The following is a 22,505-nucleotide window of genomic DNA, read 5'->3' as shown; positions in this document are numbered from 1 at the left end:
GAGAAAGGGGGGAGCACAGATGACACACAAACAGACAAACACACATCTTGTTAGACAGGTAAAATGAATGGGTCCTTAAAGTCAACGTTAGTCTGTTGTTGTTATTTTTCTTTGGATCGAGCGGCTGCACCCCAAACCTTCCAAATGGGAACGAAACCAAGCAGAGAGAAAGCCTTTAAAGGTGGCGCACGGGGATAATAAAACTGTTTATATTCACTGTGAAGCCTAGCAAGGATATTTTTTTTTTTTTAAAGAAAAGGGAGGAAATAAAATAATAAGGAGAGGAGGACAGAGATAGTGATAGAAAAAAGAGCTTGCTTGGGCATGCAGTGCAGGCATGTGAACAGGCAGCACGCGAGGGGTCCCTCAACTGGAAGCACTACACGAGTGGCTCTCTGATAGACTAAGACTCAGCCATTAATCACTTGTCATGGAGTAACCCCCTCCCCAGGTCAGAGCAAGAGAAGGACAGAAACAGGAGGGAAATCTAGAGGCAAAAAAAAAAAAAAGACTTGGAAGATTAAGGAGAGCCCCTGGACGCTGATCTACGGTCAGTTTTAGGTTGGAAAATATCGACCGTAAATCAGATCCAAAGGGTTACACAAGTCTGGAGCGAATCTCAACAGGTTTTTCAGTGGATTTTCACGTTAAATTCTTCTGAGATGTGTTTTTATAGGAGGCCGTTGAGATTCGCCCCAGACAGATACTCTCGCCCTCTCCGGTGGTGTGTAACGCTGCGTTTCCTCCGCGGAGGAGCAGCAGGACAAACGGACGTTACCTCTGCGACTTTGAGAAACTCGGACAGTTTGGTCATCCTGTTGAGGAAAGTCTTGTAGATCTCCAAAGCCTCTTTGCACTGGTTCTTCTTCATGTCAAAGTATTTCTCTGTGTATCAGAAAACCAGAATCAGCACGAGATCACTACTTATTCACAAATGAGGGAAAAGTACATGTTCGCCATAATACTTAATTAGGATTTATTTTAGCCCACTGAGGTGCCAGATCAGTGGTTCCCAACCTTTTTCCTTAAGGGACCCCTTAGGGAAGACTCTGAATGTAACTTGTGTTCAGGTCTTCACCGTGCCTTTATCCTGTTTATATCTTAAATAATAATCCAAACTTTAAAAAAAACAGTTCAATTACATTTTCTTAACAGAAATGAATGAAATGCTGAGATATAGGCCAACTCTATGTTAAAAAGAAAGTTGTCTTACACCCTTTTAAAATCAAGAAGCCCTGGCGTCCCCATTGTGAAGCTTTGGCGACCCCTAATGGGGGTCAGGACCCCCAGGTTGGGAACCAGTGTGCTAGATAATAATATTAAAAAGCGTAAACAATCATAAAAACTGCTTCAAAATCAAATCTGCTACTGATTTGTCCCGATAAACCCGCACATGTGGTGTCCGTGCAGGCTGAAATAAAGAGTCCCAGTTACTCTATAACCATAGTTGAAGCACCTCAGATCAAGTCAATTAAGTAATGAATCATTTTATGAACTCCTCACTAAAGAGTCTGATGGTGTGTTCACAGCCCCTGACTCCTCACTGGCTTAATAATTAATGGAAGAAAAGAAGGTGATCTTTAATTGGACTTTTAGAGACAGTCGAGGGGGGGGGGATCGATTTCCCCTTTAAAGAAGGATTGAGTGGAGTTACAGTCTTGTTCGTCTCGCATAGCTAGACCTACCGCCACAGCGCTGTGTCAGCGCTAAAGAAAGGCCTGGCTCCACACATTATCATTGTGGTATCGTGGGGGAAAACGCTCTGGCTTGGCTTGTTTGCATTTTTATTAACCAATCACAATCGGCGCTAAGCACAGGATGTAGCGACAGTGCCCTTGCAATATAGATAGCGGAAGGGCTGAAATAGGCAGCCAATGGCAGGCTTATACCCACAGTCTACATCCGGTGGGTCACACTTCTTCCTAACATACGAGCGAGCAAACTCTGGCGAATGGAGCGTGAAAAAATTTCCAGAAACACTACAATCTGACGTTCGCTCGTTCTAATCGTCAGACTGCAGTCTTGTGATCTCGACATCAGAGGCAGATTACTTCATAAATACAACTGTATCTGCTGTACTGTGTGTAAGGTTTACCCAGCATGTTGATGACACCTTCATTGTAAGCAGCAAACAACCGTATGGAGTCTTTAAACAGCAACATGAAAGCTGTGTTGATCACCCCATTGGTTAGCTCGTTGGAGTTGGGCTGGAGGAAAGAGAGAGAGAGAAAAGGACTAAGATTGGATCCAGATATTTCAGTATTTTACATACCAGTCTCGTGTCTTTGTGTCTTTCAGATGTCTTTACCTGGAAATCCAGCAGTGCATCCAGCTGGTTCTGAATGATGGGCAGAGTCTTAATCAGCTTTTCTGTGTTCATGGTGCGCATCACACCGTCGGCCCTGGTAACAGACAAGAATACATGCACACAAACACACATGCAAAAAACACACACACAGGACATATCAGGCCTGTAGACTAAGGTGTATATGTGTGTGCAATGAGGTCCCACAGATATACGGTATACGCTCTTAGTGTGGATTAGCAACAGGAAACACATTTTAAAGTGAAGCTGTGTTCATTTTAACACATTCTTCTAGTTTCAGTTCTACTAGGCAAAAACACTGTCTTTTATGCAATTATCAATTTCAAGATTTGGGCTATTTGCTTGCATAACATGTCTTCTTTCAGACTAGTGGAGAGAAAACATCCAATATACACATTTAGGTGTTTATTTTACTACAATTATACCTAAATTCAACAAAAGTTAGCATTAGATAATGCCTCATTTGCATATATATACATACAAATTCTGAAAACTTGTAATACAAAAAATAATTGTCTTAATATAAGTAATTCACTGGGGAAGTTGCATGGTGATATCTATTAGTTAAATTTATTTACCCTATTCATCTGTAGTGTCTTGCAAAATATATGGAGTTTTACAATACATATCTTTTAAAGGCCGTTTTCTCAAAATTAGTTTTCTCTCAGACTCTGAGCCAGAAATCTCCGCTTCAGTAACACTTACATCCACCAAACTTTCCAGTTTCATTCCTTTCTACAATATTCTGAAGGATTTTTAACGAACGCTTTGTTCATATATAATTCACAGCCTGATTTGTTGAACATTTTATTCCTAAAGCAAGGTGAAAATGTTTTTTTTTTTTATGGCTGTTGACAGTATTTTCTGATTTATGGAGTTATAAAACGAGATATCCAAAATCCCCTCTGTAAAAACTTTTGAGGTCAACAAAATGAAACAAGACTTTTGAACCTGGCTTTATCCAATGTTCAGATCTCTGGTCTGGAAATCAATATTTAATAAGATAATGACAAATTTGCGTATTTAAACATACAATTTTAGAAAATGTGTAATACAAAAAATAATTGCCTTAATGTAAGTAATCAACTGGGGAAGTTTCATGGCAATATCTAGTAGTTAATTAGTTTTTTAATTTCCACCTGTAGTGTCTCGCCTTAAAAAGGCCCATAATGCTTCTGCATAAACAGTATGTGATGTGTGTGTGTTATTAGTGTGTGTTGAGTTTGTTACCCTCTCTTCATCTTGGTGAAGTCCACTGCTGCTAGTCTGTAAGACATGGCTTTTTCATTCAGGTAGCGGCTGTAGCGTCTGATGAAAGTTGACATGTTATACCCTGCGGGGGCAGAGAGGAGGCGCTGCAGTTAGAGACGGATCACCTTGGCCTGTTTTCTAACCAGGTTAAGAAGCCATAATCCCTCTCATATGAAATGGACTAACTTCTCCATGAGTAATCAGATTTTCTCCAAACTGGCCCCTTGCGCCGTTTTACCTTCCAATTTATTTACTTTGGAATATATTTAACTACAAAGTCACAGAGCATGTGTTTCCACTTTCAGTAACATTCAGCAGCTTCTTGTATCCAACAAAAGGCACATTTTATCTGTTGCGTTTCAATCCTGGGCTCTGAAATGGGCTTATTGATAGTGTTACAGAGCCAGGGAGAGTCCGACATAAAGTCATTTTGTTAGACGTACAGCACTGCTGAGTTTACAAAAAGCCAAATGGCATTAAATCACCTTGTAGTGCAGCCTTATCTAGAAAGTTGTTGAGGTTGAAGAGCGTGTTTCTGGAGGCAAGGTACTGCATCAATCTCTGATGGAAAAAAGGACAGGGGAAGGAGTTAGTGTCTTATCTGATGCTGTTGTCTGACAATATTCAGTCATGTCCATTCAGACACAATAACAGTGTCTATGTCACGTAAAGTGAAGGGTTCATTTGTAGACTGGAGTTGCAGCTTTATAAGCATTACACAGAGTTTGTTGACTTAAAGCAGTGGGCAAAATCCGAGTCTGAAAAATGAAGCCAATGTGGAAGTGCCTTAAACTTGCATTCTTTCTAACAGCCAGCAGGGGGCGACTCCTCTGGTTGCAAAAAGAAGTCTGATTGTATAGAAGTCTATGAGAAAATTCTAGAAAGTTACCAGCAAAATGCCCAACCTTAACTATTAAAGGCCAATAACTAACCTTAACTATTCAAGGCCAATAACTAACCTTAACTATTCAAGGTCAATAACTAACCTTAACTATTCAAGGTCAATGCCTAACCTGAACTATTCAAGGTCAATGCCTAACCTTAACTATTCGGGGTCAATGCCTAACCTGAACTATTCAAGGTCAATGCCTAACCTTAACTATACGAGGCCTAACCTTAACTATCCGAGGTCAATGCCTAACCTTAACTATTCAAGGTCAATGCCTAACCTTAACTATCCGAGGTTAATACCTAACCTTAACTATTTAAGGTCAATGCCTAACCTTAACTATCCGAGGTTAATACCTAACCTTAACTATTTGAGGTCAATGCCTAACCTTAACCATCTCGCGAGAGCTTCCCCAACTCGCGGGTTAGCTTCTAGACATGACCCAAATTCATCGGGCTTTAACCCTCAGTTTTTCTGGTTAGGTAAATTCCAAACCTCATGTCACTATTCGTGTTGCAAAAACGTTCTTGTTTGAATACTTTTGAGAGGGTCAGTGTACCCGCTGTAATCACTCTCTGTAGTCGGAGACGCTCATTGTTTAACATGTTTGATGTTTTGGTTGTTGCTCCTGTAGTGTGAGCAACCGGAGTGAAGTGATTTGTCACACTGGCTGTTGAAATGTCAGCGGGGTACATCATCAGTCCTTGTTGGACACGTGGAAGATACCGCTTCAAAGAAACTCGCTGCAAGAGTTGGAGCGAAATTGCTACAACCTGGTGAGCAAAATGTCAGTCTGTGGACAGATCAATGACTCGGGCTAGCCGATTGGCAATCAGTCTGTCTCTCATGTTTGTGTGTGTGGGGGCGGCGGCGGCGCAGAGAGCTTTAGATTGCACAGGAAATGTCTTTGTTTCATCCTTTCATTGACTCCTGTGTGCACTGATTCTTCATTAATAGTTTCTCATCTTGTGTGGGCCTGCAACTAACATTACATTAGCCATAAATCTGTAAATTGTTTTCCCGACAATTAATAGATTACCTAATCTGTTGTCGATTGGTTTTCTGTCCATTGACTAATGGAAAATTGACAAATCATTTCAGTGCTAATCTAGTGTGCTCGTCCTGAAGCTGATATTTTACATCTTACCACTCTTACAAGTATCTGGACAAAGCAATCCGGGCGTAGATGGTTATTGTAGTTGACCATTCAAACGTATTGATTTATGGCTGTCAGTGTGTTTTTTGCTTCGCGATCATAGAAGCCTCGAGTTCGGCATTTTGGCCGCGTCCATCTTGTATTTCGGCCGTTGCCATCTTGGTTATTTGTAACCAGAAGTGACACGAGAGAGTGGAGCTCTCACAACCGAATGCTGAATAAGACGTTTTTAGGCAAACTAAATGTTACAATTAACTTTCATGAACTGAAAACACACTGTGAAAGGGTAAAAGTTATAAGACGAAAACACGGACGACACCCAGACCGGACAACGCCGTGGTAGCGACCTGTCAATCACAAGGTAGCCACGCCCTAAAGCATACCCTGCTTCATGTTCTATTTGACTCTAAATGGGACCATAATTTACTAAATGATCACCATGCTGTGAAGAAGACTTGAAACTAGCGATTGAGACCATAAACTAATGTTTACAATGTTAACTGAGGTAATAAATCAAGTGAGAAGTAGGCTCATCTTCTATACAATTAGACTTCTTTTTGCAACCAGAGAAGTCGCCCCCTGCTGGCTATTAGAAAGAATACAAGTTTAAGACACTTCCGCTTTGACTTCACTTTTCAGACCTGGAGGTAGCCACCTGTTCACGATTGTGTGCCTGAAATAAATAAAGTTTAACACTGTTTGTGAGAGCAATATTCATGAATACATTTAAAGAGATCACTGCTATGAGAATATTTTTTTAGAGCTTGTTCTGTGGCCACATAATACATCTTTGATCTTATTAAATCAAAGCTTGTTAGGTCAAGATGACACACTACTTTCTTGTCATTTTGAGAATTTGAAAAATAATCATCTTTGCCCTCTCTGGGCTCCCACGCGTCGGCGTGCTCAGCTCACCTCGTTGCCGTACATCATGAGGTGGTGTGTGGTGATGAGCGCTTTGAAAACCACTATCCAGCTGTTGCTGGCTGTGCGCTCCAGCAGTGTGTCTGCCAGGTGGGGGATGCTGACGTTCAGCTCATTGGTGCAGTGGATCAGGTCTGGAGGACACAAAAAAATAACATGAAAGAATGTGGATATATAGACAAAAGAGTAAACCAATAATTATTAAAGATTATAACAAAGATTATAGAAACAAGCATGTGGTCAAGAGGTTAGAGATTATTATGAATTACATTCATGTGTCCTTAAAGGGATAGATTGGGTGTTTTGAAGTGGGGTTGTATGAGGTACTTATCCTTAGTCAGTGTATTACCTACAGTAGATGACAGTTTGGAGAAACAGACAGGAGTTACCGCACAGAAGCAAAGCAATGTACTGCTGTGGACAGGCAGCAGCAAAAGAAAGGCTCACCTAAAATAATCAATACCAATCATATTTTTGCCAGTTTACGCTGCTGTCAGACAGCTATACAGTCAGTTTCCGACCGCCATCTACTGTAGGTAATACACTGACTATGACAAGTACCTCATACAACCCCACTTCAAAACATCTGAACTATCCCTTTAAACTCAAACCCTGCCTGTTCACTTACTGTGTAAGTCACTGTGAATAAAAGCACCAGTCACATGCCAATATCATAATTTATAACCTCAGAGAGCTCTCAGGTTGAGTTATTAAGAATCGATGGAATGAGTGAACAACCGCGATGAATGCAGTCTTATTGACTGCTGCATTAATTTTGCCTCACTCAATATCAGCACACAAATCAATGAACAAATGATTATTTAATGATAGAGACTGTATAGGCGGATGAATCAGAACCAGGGCATCTGTATCACAAAATCCATTTTGTGGCTGCAGTTCAACTGTGCTACGTACTTCACCAAAATGCCAATAAAATAACAACTCCGAAGATGGAAAGTGACATTACACAAGGTCAATTCAACCTCAACAAGGGATGCGTACTAAAAAATAAAAAATGAATAATGAATCTGAGTCTTCTTCCAGAGCATCTTTGTTAACAGTAATGGAATAAAACTGAGTTGAGTCCAATGTTTACCCACTGAGATGCGCATCCAGAGTGTAAATTTTCTGTTCAAAGTAAATGTGGAACACGTTTCAAAAGGGAAAATAGCTCGGTGTCGGATTTAAAAGGTCCGACAAAATGGCAGGCTGAGAGTGCATTTTTTAAATGAAGAGCTGCCAAGATAACTCAGGAACAGGATACATATTAACAGCAAAAGATAGAAGTTAGATATTTACAACGATATGTCCCGAATACTGTATAATAGGTCATTCAAAATTCAGCAGTGAACACTAAAACGTACAACGAGGACAGATTGGTGGAACAATGCCTAAAATTCTTCAAGGATTTCTCTGGCTAAAGATGCAAAAATGTGAAGTATGTTCGGCCTCTGTTTAATCTCAAAGGATTTCACTCCCTAGTTAAAGCTTTAAATAGCAGAAACATGCTTATTCCTATGTGCCCTGAATACTGCTTATTCTGCAAAGCTTATTCAGCTGTGATTCTGTTGGATTACTGCAAAGAAAAGGTTAATATCTTCAATGACAAAGATTATTTTTTCTCTAAACTTAAATTTATAAATGGACTGTATTGTGCACTTTACTGTAGAGCTAATCTGTTCATTTACGTTTATCGGCAAGTTTAAGATCTTTTCCTAGATAAACCAATTAAATTTATCTCAATATTTTTGCTCTGAAAATCCCACAATGTTCTCTGTAGTAATGTAAAAACTTGAGCTTGTGCAGATTATTTAAAACCCAGCCAGGAATAGGATCTAAACTAGGGCTGGGCAATAGAAAATCAAATATTTTTTTTACCAAATACCTTGATATTGTGACGATATTATAGGGTTGACTCTTTGTGCTTTCACAAAATATTTACACAGATTTTTTATAAATCATCAGTAATGTGAATATAATTACTAAGTGGGTAAAGGCAAATAATAGAACAGCTAGAACAGTCTGTTAAGTCCAGAAAATGACATCACTTTACTGTAATGCAGCCTTTAAAACCAGGAAAAAACAACACTTATGCCATATTATGATATCCAAAATCTAAGACAATAATCTCATATCATAATATCGATATAATATTGATATATTGCCCAGCCCTAATCTAAACTAATGTTAGTGTAAACAAAATATCTCATTTAGTGAAGGAACAAAGTGATAAAATAACAGAAGGAATGAATCACAAATATGAGCAGATGAAATGAAAAAAATCAAGATGAGAACTTTTACTTGAATTTGACCGCAGAGCACAACATGGTAAAGAACAGCAGATCCACATATATATAATGAGATATAAGGGGACGAAATTTAAAAAAAGGCAGATTCAGGGAGTGCAACCACAGGGGGAGTGAGAGGAAGTGAACTTGTATTCAAAGGCAGCCTGAGAGCGAGAAATTTGCGTGCCGAGTTACTGTGAGAAAACTTCCAGCAAGGTTCGGCTTCAGAGGAAAATCCTTGGTCTGTTTCTTCCACACGGATCAGAGGTTATCAGGGTTTATTTGAAAGCTCTATGATGTTTTACTGCACCCACTGAAACGCCGGATACCAAAGAGTCCCAGTTGATACCACGGTTAAGTGTTTGATGCGCGTCAAAAGCACCCGTAGCACCGGCAGTTCACCGCAGCTAATGCTTCAATCCTGTTCATCTTTATTTTATATTATTTAGGAGCGTGACAAGCTCAGCGGCAACAGCACAGCCGATAATAACTCTTAACAATATTGATTATAGTCTTCATCGACACGTCCAACTTTGCCTGCCATGACTGGAATATAAAAGTCTGTGTACTTCCAATATCTGAAAGTGAAACGCTTTAAAAACAATATATAAACCCATAAAATGATTCCCAAGCAAACACGTTTTGAGTAAATATCCATATTCAGCAATGCTAACATCAAAAAAGATGACTTATACCTGACTGTACTGAAGTAACCTGGAATGACCTCTTGAAATAAATAAGTATTTTTTTGTTTTTCCCCTTCTCTTAATTAAATCTCAGGGCATTAATATCAGAACAGTACATGGTAATGGTAGCGTTCAGTCATGCTTTACACATTGTTAATGGTTTGTTTGTGAATTTCCTTCCTGGCTCAATAATTAATGGGGACCCTATTGATTTCAGCTAATTAATGTTTTCTGTCAAAAAGTGAATGAATACACCAGTAGAAGGTGGAACTGCTGCGCGCTTTTTAGCCACGTTAGCGGCGCTGCTGTATGGATGGCAACGTCGGCCCACGGCTTTGGTCCAGACTGAAATGTCTCAACAACTATTGGATGCATCGCCATGAAATTTGGTGCAGACGTTCATGTTTCTCTTAGCATTAATTTACTTTTAACGTACTGTAACTTTTCATTGAGTGCCATCGTCAGTTTAACTTGTCTACTTAACTTGTTGGTTTATGAACAAATAGTTGTAAAATTGATGACTTCCCATCAGCCTCAGCTCTACCTTATGTGTAGTTCACAAATGTTAGCACGCTAAAGTAAGAAGGTGAATCATGGTAAACATTATACCGGCTAAATATCAGTGTTTTGGTCTCATTTAGGGTAGTTTTTCACCTCCTTGTCTATGTTAGCTGCATGGTATCTGTAACAAGCATACAATACAGTACTTACACTTATAATTTGTCTGTAACTCAAGTATAGAGCTGCAGCGATTAGTCCACTAATCGATAAGTCAATTAACAGAATATAATGAACTATTTTGATAATCGATTCATCCTTTAAGTAATTTTTCATGCAAAAGTGTCTGAAAATGCTGTTTTCAGCCTCTCAAATATAGAGATTTCCTGCCTTTCTCTGTTTTTAAATTAAACTGAATATCTTTGGGTTTTTGACTGACAAAAGAAAACATTTAAAGACATAACCTTGGACTTTGAGAAACTGCGATGGATATGTTTCACTATTTTCTGACATTTTATAGACCAAACAACTAATCGATAAATCTAAAAAATAATCGGCAGATTAATCGATAATGGAAATAATCGTTAGTTGCAGCCCTACACAATTATAAAGTTAATTGCAGGGAATTTATGCTGGTTTTAGTTGTTTTTATGGAGAATTTGTTGAAATCTTAAGCTATTTAAGAGCTAACGGGGTGTGCAAATTGGCTTGCTAAACATGTCGACTGCAATATTTTAAATAAGTTTAAATGCTCACCAACATGCAATGTTGTTTATTACGTTGGAAATAATTATGTATTAGAGCTGCAAAGATTAATCGATTAGCTGTCAACTATTAAATTAATCGCCAACTATTCTGATAATCAATTAGAGAAAAAAAAGGGCAAATTCCAGCGTCTTAAATGTGAATATTTTCTGATTTCTTTACTCCTCTATGACAGTAAACTGAATATCTTTGAGTTGTGGAAAAAACAAGACATTTGAGGACATCATCTTGGGCTTTGGGAAACACTGATGGACATTTTTTTCACCATTTTCTGACATTTTATAGAGCAAACAACTAATCGACAATGAAAATAATTGTCAGTCGCAGCCCTAATATGTATGCTTGTACGGAAATACTACATATTGCTACTGTAAAAATTGCTACCTTTTAATTGTGCTGTAGGACTGTATTTATGTGACATGTTTTTTTGTTGTTCGACAGTTCAGCTAATTAGACATAAGAAATGAAGTGTATGGTGAAAAACCACTCTGGTCTTTGGACACTGTTAGCCATCTATCTTCACGTCGATGATGGCATTTAGCAGCAAGCATCACTGTGGCAAAGGACAGCCTCACAGAGCCGCTAGCATAGCTCGTTTAAAGATATTATTTTACTTATCACAGAGTAATAACAAAGCACTTGTGCTTCTACTTAAACACAATTACATTAAGTAATGGAGCTTCTTCAGTCAAATATTTCCGTGCTGCGTTCACCTGCATGTATTCCTGTGGGTGATAATACATTAGTTAGGATTTAATCATCGACGTGTGACAGTGTAAATAGCCAGAGGGATGTGATGAAATATTGACTGCCAGCTGGAATTATTGATAACATACAGTCTATAGGAAATAATGTACGTCAATAACACAATTAGAAATAAGATTTAGGGATGACGGTGTGCAAACATTAATACAAAGAAAAAGGTGACAACAGTGTCGTCAAGTTAAATTCAAGGCATTTGTAACGCTAGTTAGGATAAAATATAAAACTCTTAAGAGTATGTGTGACTGGAGGGACTTTCAAAATGTAATAAAAACTTTATTAAAGATGTTTTAGGACCTTGGCTTTAGATAAAGTGAGTCATTTTTAGGAGCTGAAATTGCATTTTAAGTTAGGGTCATTATACTGACACATAGATGTAGGAGTAAGTGTGTGGGAGTATCCATTCATGCTTTGTATGAACATTTCCATTCCGTCAGACTGCCTGTGATTCAAAGCCACGCTGTCTATTGTATGTTTCTTTTTCTATCGTCATTTCAACGTCTTCTCCGTGTCACTTAATTTGGCTGAAATTTGGCCACCAAGGAGCTAAAAAGGCCCGCGATTATTCTCAACACGTTTTGTTGCTTTGGCAAACATCTATTATCTACATCACTATTACAGCCGTGACACACAACCAAATAAATCATACACTGAATAACACTGTGCTTCCAGGGCAGAAGGTCATTTTGAGCCTGATTACTATTCTCTGTGTGATGAATCTGGTTTCTATCGCCGCTCTCTGCTATCTCCGCCATGCAGAATACTGCCTATAAGTGAAATCCCATTACTCTGTCTGTCATGCTCATCATTTGCTATGAGGTAGTAAAGAATCAACATTGGCCGTTTATGTCACCAACCAGTCTGTCAAGGTCATGACACTATAAAAAAATAGGCACTCTGAGTAGCTTCAATGGCCAGCATTACATTTGATTTATCATGCGTTACATTTGGAGAAATGGCACAGTGATTCATCTTTTCTTTTCACTGTTGTCTGGCCAGGAGGGATCCATAACAAGTTGAGTGTATTTTATAGGTAATTGAAACGTCTTCCGTGTTTATCAAAGTTTACTTCATCTTTTTTTCCGTTCTAAACGTAGCCTAAGTTCGCTCCTGTGGATATGATTTTACCTGTTTCGTTGTATGTTATTCCTTTAAGCCTTTTCTGTTACCCACATTGATTTAGTTCCATTTGCTGTCTGTCATTCCTGCTGAGGCAACACATTCTCACTCCTAACTCGTCAGATACCGCCGCTTGGTCAGTGCCCATCGGCATCGGAGACCGACGTACGGGATACCCCTCTTGCATTACTTTTGGACCGGCCAGAGACGGCGTGTCAATATACGTTCAGTACATGCAAAGTGTCCTTTCAAAATAAACTTCCGTTTTCACAGAAAGTTAGGTTTAGGCAACACCACTTAGGAAACAGTAGTAGTTGACGTTAACTTCACTGACTAGCGACTCACGTAATTGACCATACTAAACGACCGACGAGATAAAATAAGTCAACGTTACTTTTAGTTTCACACGGGACACAAACACCGGTCTCCTGATTAAAAGTCTTGTGTTTGTTTGACCCATCCATCTCCCCTCCCGCTTTTAGCGGATTTTCTTGTTAATAATACTACGTCTCTTGCTCCGACCGTCGAATATCGCCGCTGGTGGGTTTACATTGGAGTTAGTTGAACGCACCGGTTCGTCACATACTGTTGCTAAAGGGTGTCTCCGTGCGCCGGCGGTTTCCCGATGCCGAGGGGCGCTTACCAAATGGCGGTATTTGACGAGTTGGGAGTGAGAACAGGTTGGCTGAGGGCTGCACCCCTCCATTACCTCAACATGCAGATCAAGTAGGGCTATGCAATTAATGGAATTTCAAATAGGATTTTGGTGTCCAATGATTATGAAAACAAGATAATCAGCATGAAAATATTATTGTGCGTTTCGCAGTGACGCTCTCGTTTTGTCTTTCGCATCGCTCGGCGGTTCAGGGACGGCCGCTCAGTGTGGGAGGATCCCCTCGTGGGAACTCACCCCAGCGTATTTCCACCGTGGTGCTGCACCGTGATCGGCTCAAGGTCGACTTGGAAAGGCCCGGGGTGAAGGCGGCGCTTTACAGCACCCCTCGCCCGGACCTTGCCACTTAGTGCTCGCTGTGGCCTCTCTCCCAGCGAGGAGGGACCTTTTTTCCCGTGTCACCGTTCATAACCAATGTGTTTTATGGTTAAATTGTTTACTAGTGCACAAATTCTTCATTTTGCTCTCCAAGATAAAGTGCACCAGATTGATAAAATGTACAGAATTTCCTCTCTAAATGATTGATATTTCCAAAGTCAATGAGTATTCGTGTTAAATAATTGTGATCTCAAAATTGCCAGTTGCAAGTTGAATAAGAAAAGACTCCAGTGGTGGTCTGGGTGAGTTGTGGGTCACACCAGATACCCTCAGACCTGAGATCGACCCACAGTCTTCTACAGCTGACTCATCACAAGCTCCTTCAGTTGAGTTCATTGCCTTATCTTTGCATTCTTTATTCACTCCCCCACCGTGGTCCTCTGAGCCAGTCAAGGGATTACTGTAGATCCACTGACCTCCTGATCACTTCCTGCGTCTTTCCCTTAACCTTAAAGGTGCAGCGTCTTCTACACTCAATAAAATGCCTAGAGAGTCGTATGCTATATCATGTCCTGGATGGAGAAGAGGGGCCCCTCTAGCAGGAAATAGTGTTGTATTGTGAACGCTAGCTGTGTCTATTAGAACAGCTGCATCTGAATGGCTCAAGTACAAAACATTCATTCAGCTAAAAATTCAATTCAGGCTTCCAGGGGGGTGAATTGCGCCATGCAGGCCTTTAGTTTGTGCTTTGGTCGTGGTGCTTTTTATTCCACTAATGATCAGAATAGAAGAGCCGGAAATGCCTCATGTAACCACCTCCACCATGATGAACCGACCTACTCTGAGGGAAACTTCATTGTCCTTGAGAGCGTCGGCATAAACCTTTTTTATAATCCATTTGACAAATGAAAATTTGTCATGTAAATGCTCCCGTTCTATTTTAAGGACGTCTGCTCTCACCCTTGAGTTAAGTGACATTTACTAGTTTCCGAGAGACTGCGACTCGTGGCGGGTGCTGAAGGTGGACGACCTTCTACCATTTTAATAACTGCAGGGCTGCTGTGTTCTTATAAAACTGTGGCTTCGGCAGGAAGCACAATAATACACCAATAATGGTGCCAATCACTTGATGCCCTTTAACAGATTATTTTCTTCAGCACTTATAATAAAACTTTATTTGGACTAGGAAAGCACCGATAGCGATACCGGGCCGATACTGAATCCGATAACTGGATCGGGTATCGGTGATAATAGAGCCGATCTATCCAATTCAATTCTATGTTTATATACTATATACATGGAGTTTTTGTTTTTTGTCACGGAACTTCCGTACTTCAGTTACGCCACTTCCGGTGTGGCGTACCTTAACCACCATCTTTTCCCAAATTAACTAAGTGGGTTTGTTGCCTAAACCTAACCAAGTTGTTTCCTGTGAAGATGGTAGTTTATTTTGAAAAGACTGGAGTGGAAATTGACCCTGGATGAACCGTTGTATGGCGATATGTTGATTATTTTAATAATAAATAGCAATTCAGTCAATTTATATCTACTTATTTATTTTAGGGCTGTCAAAGTTAACGTGGTTAACGGGTTAATGCAAATTCCTTTTAACGCCACTAATTTCTTAAATGCATTAACGCAATCGATCTTTCTGAGGTTTGTAGCGGGCTCAGTTTTTAAACTAGAGTGAAGATACTGGTATCATATGAAACTAGAAAAACCTAAGGAGCCTATTGGTATCAACCATGTCATATTATCTCGTCGCGAAAGAGGATAAAACTTGCGCTAAATTTTGGCGAGGAAAAACTGGCATGGCCATTTTCAAAGGAGTCCCTTGACCTCTGACCTCAAGATATGTGAATGAAAATGGATTTCTATGGGTACCCACGAGTCTCCTCTTTACAGACATGCCCACTTTATCATAATCACATGCAGTTTTGGTCAAGTCAGCACACTAACACACATTTTTCAATGCTAAATGCAGTACCTGTGAGGGTTTCTGGACAATATATGTCATTGTTTTGTGTTGTTAATTGATTTCCAGTAATGCATATATACATACATTTGCATAAAACAACCACATTTGCCCACTCCTGTGTTGATAAGAGTATTAAATACTTGACCAATCTCCCTTTTAAGGTACATTTTGAACAGATAAAAAATGTGCGATTCATTTGCAATAATCACAATTAATCATGGACAGCCATGCGATTAATTGCGATTTAAATATTTTAGTCGATTGACAGCCCTAATATGTTATATTTTGTTTTACAAGCAATGTTTACGTCAAGCCTGATGTTGCCTTATACATAAAAGAATGATCCCAGTCACTTCCACCCAGTGAGGCCTACAGCTTATTGATTAAACACCGGTATCGGATCGGTACTCGGTATCGGCCGATACCCAAAGCTCAGGTATCGGGACTAAAAAAGTCAGATCGGTGCATCCCTGACTTGATTTTCTCTACAAATTGAAAATGTACCTACCTTTTATAAATCTTCTAGTTTCCATCTGTACCAGCTAAAATGTAAACCCTCACAAATAGCTACAGCAGTCGCCGAAAAACCTAAATAATTAGCTTTTAGTGGTGGTCACCATCGAGATACGATCTGTATGAAATCAAAGCAGCAGTAATTACTCGATGTTGTGAGTCACAAAAGGGCTTTTTCATCACAAGTGCATTTCTGAACCTTTCCAGAAACCCCCACTGGGTGTTTCTCTGCTTTTAATGGCCTTTTTTTTTTTTAGTAGGGCAGAGTGATACAGCTCCAATTTAGATGTATTGTGTTGAGGCGCCCGGTGGCACATCTTGTGAGGGGAGCCCAGAACTCCCAGTGTCACCTCTGCTGTGGACACGACCGAGTAATCCGGTGCCAAACTTGCCGGCTGACTGGCCCGGGTGCGTATAGCTGGATGACTGACTCTCAGGGCTGTTTGGCTACCTGCCTTGTTGTTTCTCCCAGACGGACTTGATTAGCCATCTTGCTTATATGTCTGTCTGTCTGTCTGTGTGTAGCCGTCGGACCGACTGCCATGTAGAGACTTGACTGGCAGCACCATTGATTACCCGTGCTCTCCATCGATCATGTCAAGTAATTATAGTGAGGCAGAAAAGCCACCTAACCTAATAATCACCGGTGGAATCTACATGCGAGGAATCCTCCTTCTCTCCTCTGTAATTGCTGCAGTTTGCACACAAGGCTAATTAGCAGCAATGTGGAGATAAAGAATCTGTCTGCTTAAAACGCCTCATTGTAACACCCCACTGTAGCACACACAATACACACACACACACACACACACACACACACAGACTCTCCAGCACACTGACAGCACATCCATTAATGACAATAATGCACCAGAGGACATGACAGTGAACTTGAATCTGAGATTATAGGAGGAAAATGTAGGTGATGCTGCAGAAATAAGGCACATTTTGTGCTCTCCAGAAAGAGAGAGAGAGGATGTGTAGTGCTGTTAATAATGGATATGCCTACACTGTAAAAAGCATGCAATATGATTACCAGAGTGGCCTATTTCCCTTGACTGACATCCAACCATTAATAGCCAGATGCGTTTTGCTTTTGCTGCGTAAAAATCCCATTTTAAATCTAAGGGAATGTCTAATTAAAGAGGCTGCACAACATAAACCAGGGCCGGATGAAAGAGAGAAGAAGAAGAAGAAGAGGAGGAGGAGGGGGAGCATAACAGATGCTGTTTATACAAGCTATCCTTTGTGAGAGGAAAAGATGCTGGTATAGCTTGCAGTGTGCTATATCTATATATATATACAGTAAAAAGCAAGTGATGGCATGCTTTTAACCTACAGTCAAGGTGTTTCTTCTTGGGTCCGCTGACTTCATGCGTCGTGGCCTTGCAGACGGCTTTGCTGATGGCAGAGCCGGTCATGCTGTGCTGCGCGGCGGCGATCCGGTCCGTCAAAGACTGTCCCGACATGGTACTGAAGAAGAAGAGGAGGTGGTGGTGGTGGTGGAGGAAGAGGAGGCAGGAGGAGTGATGGTCGAGGAGTCCGGGTGGGGGGAACCGGGGAGGACGATCAAAATGTCTTTAGAGGCAGGGAGGAGGGTAGTGCCCTCTGCGAGAATCGGCCGTCTGAGGAGCAGGAGGAGGAGGAGGAGGAGGAAGAGGAAGAGGAGGAAGAGGAGGAGGACAGCAGCAGCAGCAGAGTACACCGACGAGGATCCGGTGGGAGAATTCATGCGGTTTACAAATAAAACATAACACGCTCACATCCAGGAGATGATGATATTCAGAAATCAGAGCCTTGAATAAAATCCTTAGAATAAAATCCTTAGAATAAAAGCATCAATATATAATGTATCCCTGACACTACCGGTGATTATTGTCAAAGTCTATGCGGCATCCCTCCTACGAATGAAGCATTTCAAAGGCGATATAAAACAGCATTGTCCTTTTTCTCTCCTCTTCTTCTTCGCCCTGGTTTCTCCTCTGGATGTGCGCACAGAACACCTCTCTCTCTCTGATCCACACAGCAGCAGCAACCCGCGCTGGCTGCATCTATAACCTTGGATGCTTTGATTTTTTTTTTTTATTTAATCTTCTTACAAAAGGGTGTATTTCTGTGTTGAGGTTGCCGATAGGCCAATTCCTGATTTTTTTCTTTTTTTCTTTTTTTCTTTTTTTTGTCAGTCAAACTTGTGTGCGTAAAATGGCAGTACATGAATCAGGTGACTGGGAAAAGAGGGCGATTGGGCCATACTGTTCCTGGTCCGGGGGAGGGCATCTTAAAGCAGAAGGATGATGGCTGTCCCGGGTTTTGCAGGTTTCAGCTGACACCTCGGTGCATGTGGAGGGGCTCCACAGTTTCTCTCTCTGATTACCTTCCATCCAATGAAATGTAGACACATACAGGAAGGAAAATCCACGATAACATCAGCACAAGAGGGTTCATTTGTGTGATGCTTCAGGTCTTATGATGACTGGAGATGTGTGTGTGGTGACCCTGATGTAGCCTATTTTTATTGGAAATCAATTAACAACACAAAACAATGACAAATATTGTTCAAAATGAGGGAAAAGTGCATCTTCGCACATCAGTAACTACTAGTCAATTGATTAAAATTTGATTTGTTTCAGATTTGTCAAGTATTTAATACTTGTTCCTTCAATTATATGATCAAAATAGGCACTGTAGTTTATTTTGAGTCAAGAACACTTTACTCCTGCTGTTAATACTCTCTATAGAGCCCCAAATCTGCAGCGTAAAATAGTCCCCCAACAAATTCACTATTTACTCCTGTTTGAATGACGTTTTCCAAAAATTACAACGCGCAGCTGATTTAGGAAATTATTTAGCCTTTTTCAAATACAAAAGTATATATTGTACAACTGTCAATCGTCAAAAATATTTAATCGCGATTAATTGCAAATTTTTTTAGCTGTTAAAAATGTACCTTAAAGGGAGATTTGTAAAGTATTTAAAGCTGAAGTGGGCGAGATTGGAGAAAATATGATTTTAAAAAAAGTAGATTTTATAAAACGGTCGCTATATCATGACAGTAGTACATGAAACAGGTAACAAGTTTGGAGCATTATTAACCTCCTTCCCGACAAGCTTGTATGACATGGTTGGTACCAATGGATGCCTTAGGTTTCTTATAGTTTCATATGATACCGCTACTCTGAAATGAGCCCGCCCTCCGAAAGATCGATTGTTTTAATGCATTAAAGAAAATAGTGGCGTTGAAATGAATTTGCATTAACGCGTCATTATTGCGTGAACTTTGACAGCCCTACTATTTTATAATGATTTTTATGGCATTACAGTAGCAATCCTATGTTTTTTTTTAATATGATATCAGTGTGACCCCACAGTTCAGTGATAGTTTATGGTGTTTTATTATGGTACCATGATAAAATCCCAGCCAACATGTGAAGGTCTACATTTGGTGACATTTCTTGTAGCCTTAAAAGGATTTCCTGGAAATGTTCCAGTTTGATTCATTTAGTTCCAACAACATTCCCAGTATGTGTCTAAATGACATTTCATGGCTGATTAAATACCATCTGGGAGCATTAAGTGATTTTTTTTTCCTGCTTTATTTTAAAGACCAACATCTGAAGAATTTTCTATAGAGAAAGTTTTGAAGTGGGGTTGTATGAGGTACTTGTCCATAGTCAGATAGTCAGTGTATTACCTACAGTAGATGATGGTCGGTGTGCCCCCAGTTTGGAGAAGCAGACAGAAGTTACCGCACAGAAGCAAAGCAATGTACTGCTGTGGACGGAGCCAGCAGCAAAATGGATTTTAGCCACCTAAAAGAAAGGCCCACCTAAAAAAAAATCAATATAAGTTAAAGTGTATGCTATATTTAGAACATTTTCCAGCAGGGAACTGAAAGTGAAACTTATTTAGGCTATTCTGTTTTGAAGAGAGCATAGCTAAGTTTAACTTTCAGTTCAGTTCCCCGTAGGAAAGGGCTGTCTGACGGCCAGATAAAGCAGTGAAAATATTCTAAATATAACATATACTTAAACGGATATCGATTATTTTAGGTGAGCCTATCTTTTAGGTGGCTTAAATATACGTTTTGCAGCCGGCCCCGTCCACAACAATGTATTGCTTTGCTCCCTTGTCGGTACTCCGGTCTGTTTCTCCAAACTGTGGGTGTGCCGACCGTCTACTGTAGGTAATACCAAAGAACGTATATTGCCAAGAAGTGAAAGTCAATTGTAAGTTCCATTGCAACATCAGCATCCAGCAACAAAGCTACACTTCCGCCATTTTGGACTGAAAGCTATTCTATTGTCATATTCTACCGAAATGGCCTGTGTTGAACAATAAAATATTATAAATATAATAAGCGTTTTCAGTCCATATACTCAATAATGTATTTATGAAGTCACTGCTCTTTATAGCAATTTTAAGTTGCCTTTTTAGTATGGCTTACAGTAGGAGATATTGGACTTTAAAGCTGCGACTAACGATTATTTCATTGTCCATTAAAGCTGCAGTAGGCAGTATATTTTTGGCATCATTGGGCAAAAATTCCATAATAACCTTTCAGCATATTATAATTCAAGTGTTCTGAGAGATAACTAGACTTCTGCACCTCATCATGGCTCTGTTTTCAGGCTTTAAATAATCTAGCCTGTGACGGGAGACTTTGACCAATCACACATCATTTCAGAGAGAGAGCGTTCCTATTGGCTTTGCTCTGGTCATGTGACCGGAACTTGGTTTTCCTTCAAGCCATCTCAACCTGATCTCAACATGGCTGCTGGGTCACAAACTTTCACATTTTACAGCTAAACCGTGCACTACAAGATGATTCTGAAAACATTTGAGGCGACAAATAGGCATCAACGTAACATAATATTGATTCATATTTGATCAGCGCTGCCTAGTTTGACCGTTTGGTCGGAGTTCGCGAGTGATTGACAGCCGACTCTCATAGAGAGCAGATGGACAGCAGACCTCAGATCAGCTCTGGCTGCTTGTTCTCCTCCAGTCTGTGAAATCTTGCAGATGCTGTTAGGAACACCGGAGGACACAGAGGAACGTGATTTTTTTCAGGTTATCTGTTTCATGTACTACTGTCACCATATAGCGACCGTTTTATAAAAATAACTTTTTTGAATCATATTTGCTCCAATCTTGCCTACTTCAGCTTTAATCTACTAATTATTTGGTTCAGTCTATTAATTGTTTAGTCCAGTGGTTTTCAGTGCAATACTGAAACATTCCCATTATAGTTACCTGAAGTCCAGGGTGACATCCTCAAATGTCGTGTTTCATCTGACCAACAGTTCCACACCTAGACCCAGTTTAAACGTCTCATGTATTAGCATACGTTCGGATCACAGACGTAACCGTAACGGTTTCTCTGAGAGATAATTAACCACATAAAACCCTCTGGGTGACACTGACACTTACCGCTGCTCTGACGGTATTGTCAGAGTCCTCAAAAGACTCTTCTAGCCGGTTAATTATGTTTGAGAGAAACTGATGGTTGCTGTGACTCAAGTGTACGCTAATACACGAGAGGCACAAACTGGGGCAACCCAAAATCCAAAGATATTCAGTTTACAGTTATATAAAAACAGAGAAAAGCAGCAAGTGAGAAGCCGGAGCTGTCCACGAATCAGCTCGTTGTTTCAGCTCTATTTGCTCTCTTTGTGAATCATGTCAACGTCGAGGCTGATTTCCACATTTTGAGGCTGAAACATGTCGACTTGAGCTGAGAGGACGTGACACATGCAAATATCCTAAAAACACACTGTGCAGTATACAGCACCACAAATACATATTTTTATTGCATGTAGTCTGGTCCACAGCGAATGCAGTTACACATGCGTTGCATTACAAGGACAGGCTATTACACATCAAAGGGAGTGAAGTAAAATAAAGCTGATGCCTAATTTGAAAACATGGAAATTGCGAATAACACTCGAGGCGGACTCAACAAAGGCGGCTGTTCAGTCGTCACTGCGCTGAAAAGAGAAGCACATACAGTGTTTTTGACCGGCAAGAAATTGATTATTAGGGTTGAAGAAAGCGCCTCGTACCAACAATAGAGCCAACAGTTTGACAGAGAGTTATTTATATCTAGAGAGAATATTCACTTTGAGGATGAAATTTAAACCATTATAGACCGAAACCGCACATCTGGAAATAGAAATGAGTGCTCAGCTTGAAGGAGATGCTACTGTATATAATCATGAAAAGACAGAGTAGTACTGGAAGAATCCCAGACGTTGTAAACCACCGCTATTCCTATTTAAAGAATAGGTTTTATTAACCACTTGAATAGTCCGTTTAATGGCTATATATCTGCTGAACTGACTCTCCTCCATTACGTCCGCAAC

General features: G+C 40.2%; 2 protein-coding genes across 6 annotated transcripts in view; one reads left to right on the top strand and one right to left on the bottom strand.

The window, feature by feature from the left end:
- LOC141753358 (phosphatidylinositol-binding clathrin assembly protein-like) overlaps positions 1-18,244 on the bottom strand; it is a 31,283-nt gene extending 13,039 nt beyond the window's left edge. For 2 of the 5 annotated variants that reach the window (XM_074611938.1, XM_074611941.1), the window contains exons 1-7: positions 17,483-18,244; positions 6,538-6,680; positions 4,063-4,138; positions 3,557-3,659; positions 2,309-2,402; positions 2,096-2,207; positions 779-885 (exon numbers count right to left, since the gene is read on the bottom strand). In XM_074611938.1, the coding sequence (XP_074468039.1) occupies positions 779-885; positions 2,096-2,207; positions 2,309-2,402; positions 3,557-3,659; positions 4,063-4,138; positions 6,538-6,680; positions 17,483-17,612 (765 nt within the window). In that variant the 5' untranslated portion in view covers positions 17,613-18,244. The remainder of the gene's footprint in view (positions 1-778; positions 886-2,095; positions 2,208-2,308; positions 2,403-3,556; positions 3,660-4,062; positions 4,139-6,537; positions 6,681-17,482) is intronic. The other 3 variants (XM_074611937.1, XM_074611939.1, XM_074611940.1) reach the window with 2 other exon arrangements.
- The window catches only part of LOC141753363 (four and a half LIM domains protein 1-like), a 138,941-nt gene that overhangs the window by 19,786 nt on the left and 96,650 nt on the right, over positions 1-22,505 (top strand). The window lies entirely within an intron of this gene.

Source organism: Sebastes fasciatus, chromosome 16 (genome assembly GCF_043250625.1).
Source record: "Sebastes fasciatus isolate fSebFas1 chromosome 16, fSebFas1.pri, whole genome shotgun sequence".
NCBI lineage: Eukaryota > Metazoa > Chordata > Actinopteri > Perciformes > Sebastidae > Sebastes > Sebastes fasciatus.
The sequence above is the reverse complement of the archived record's forward strand: the minus strand, read 5'-3'. Positions and strand labels throughout refer to the sequence as shown.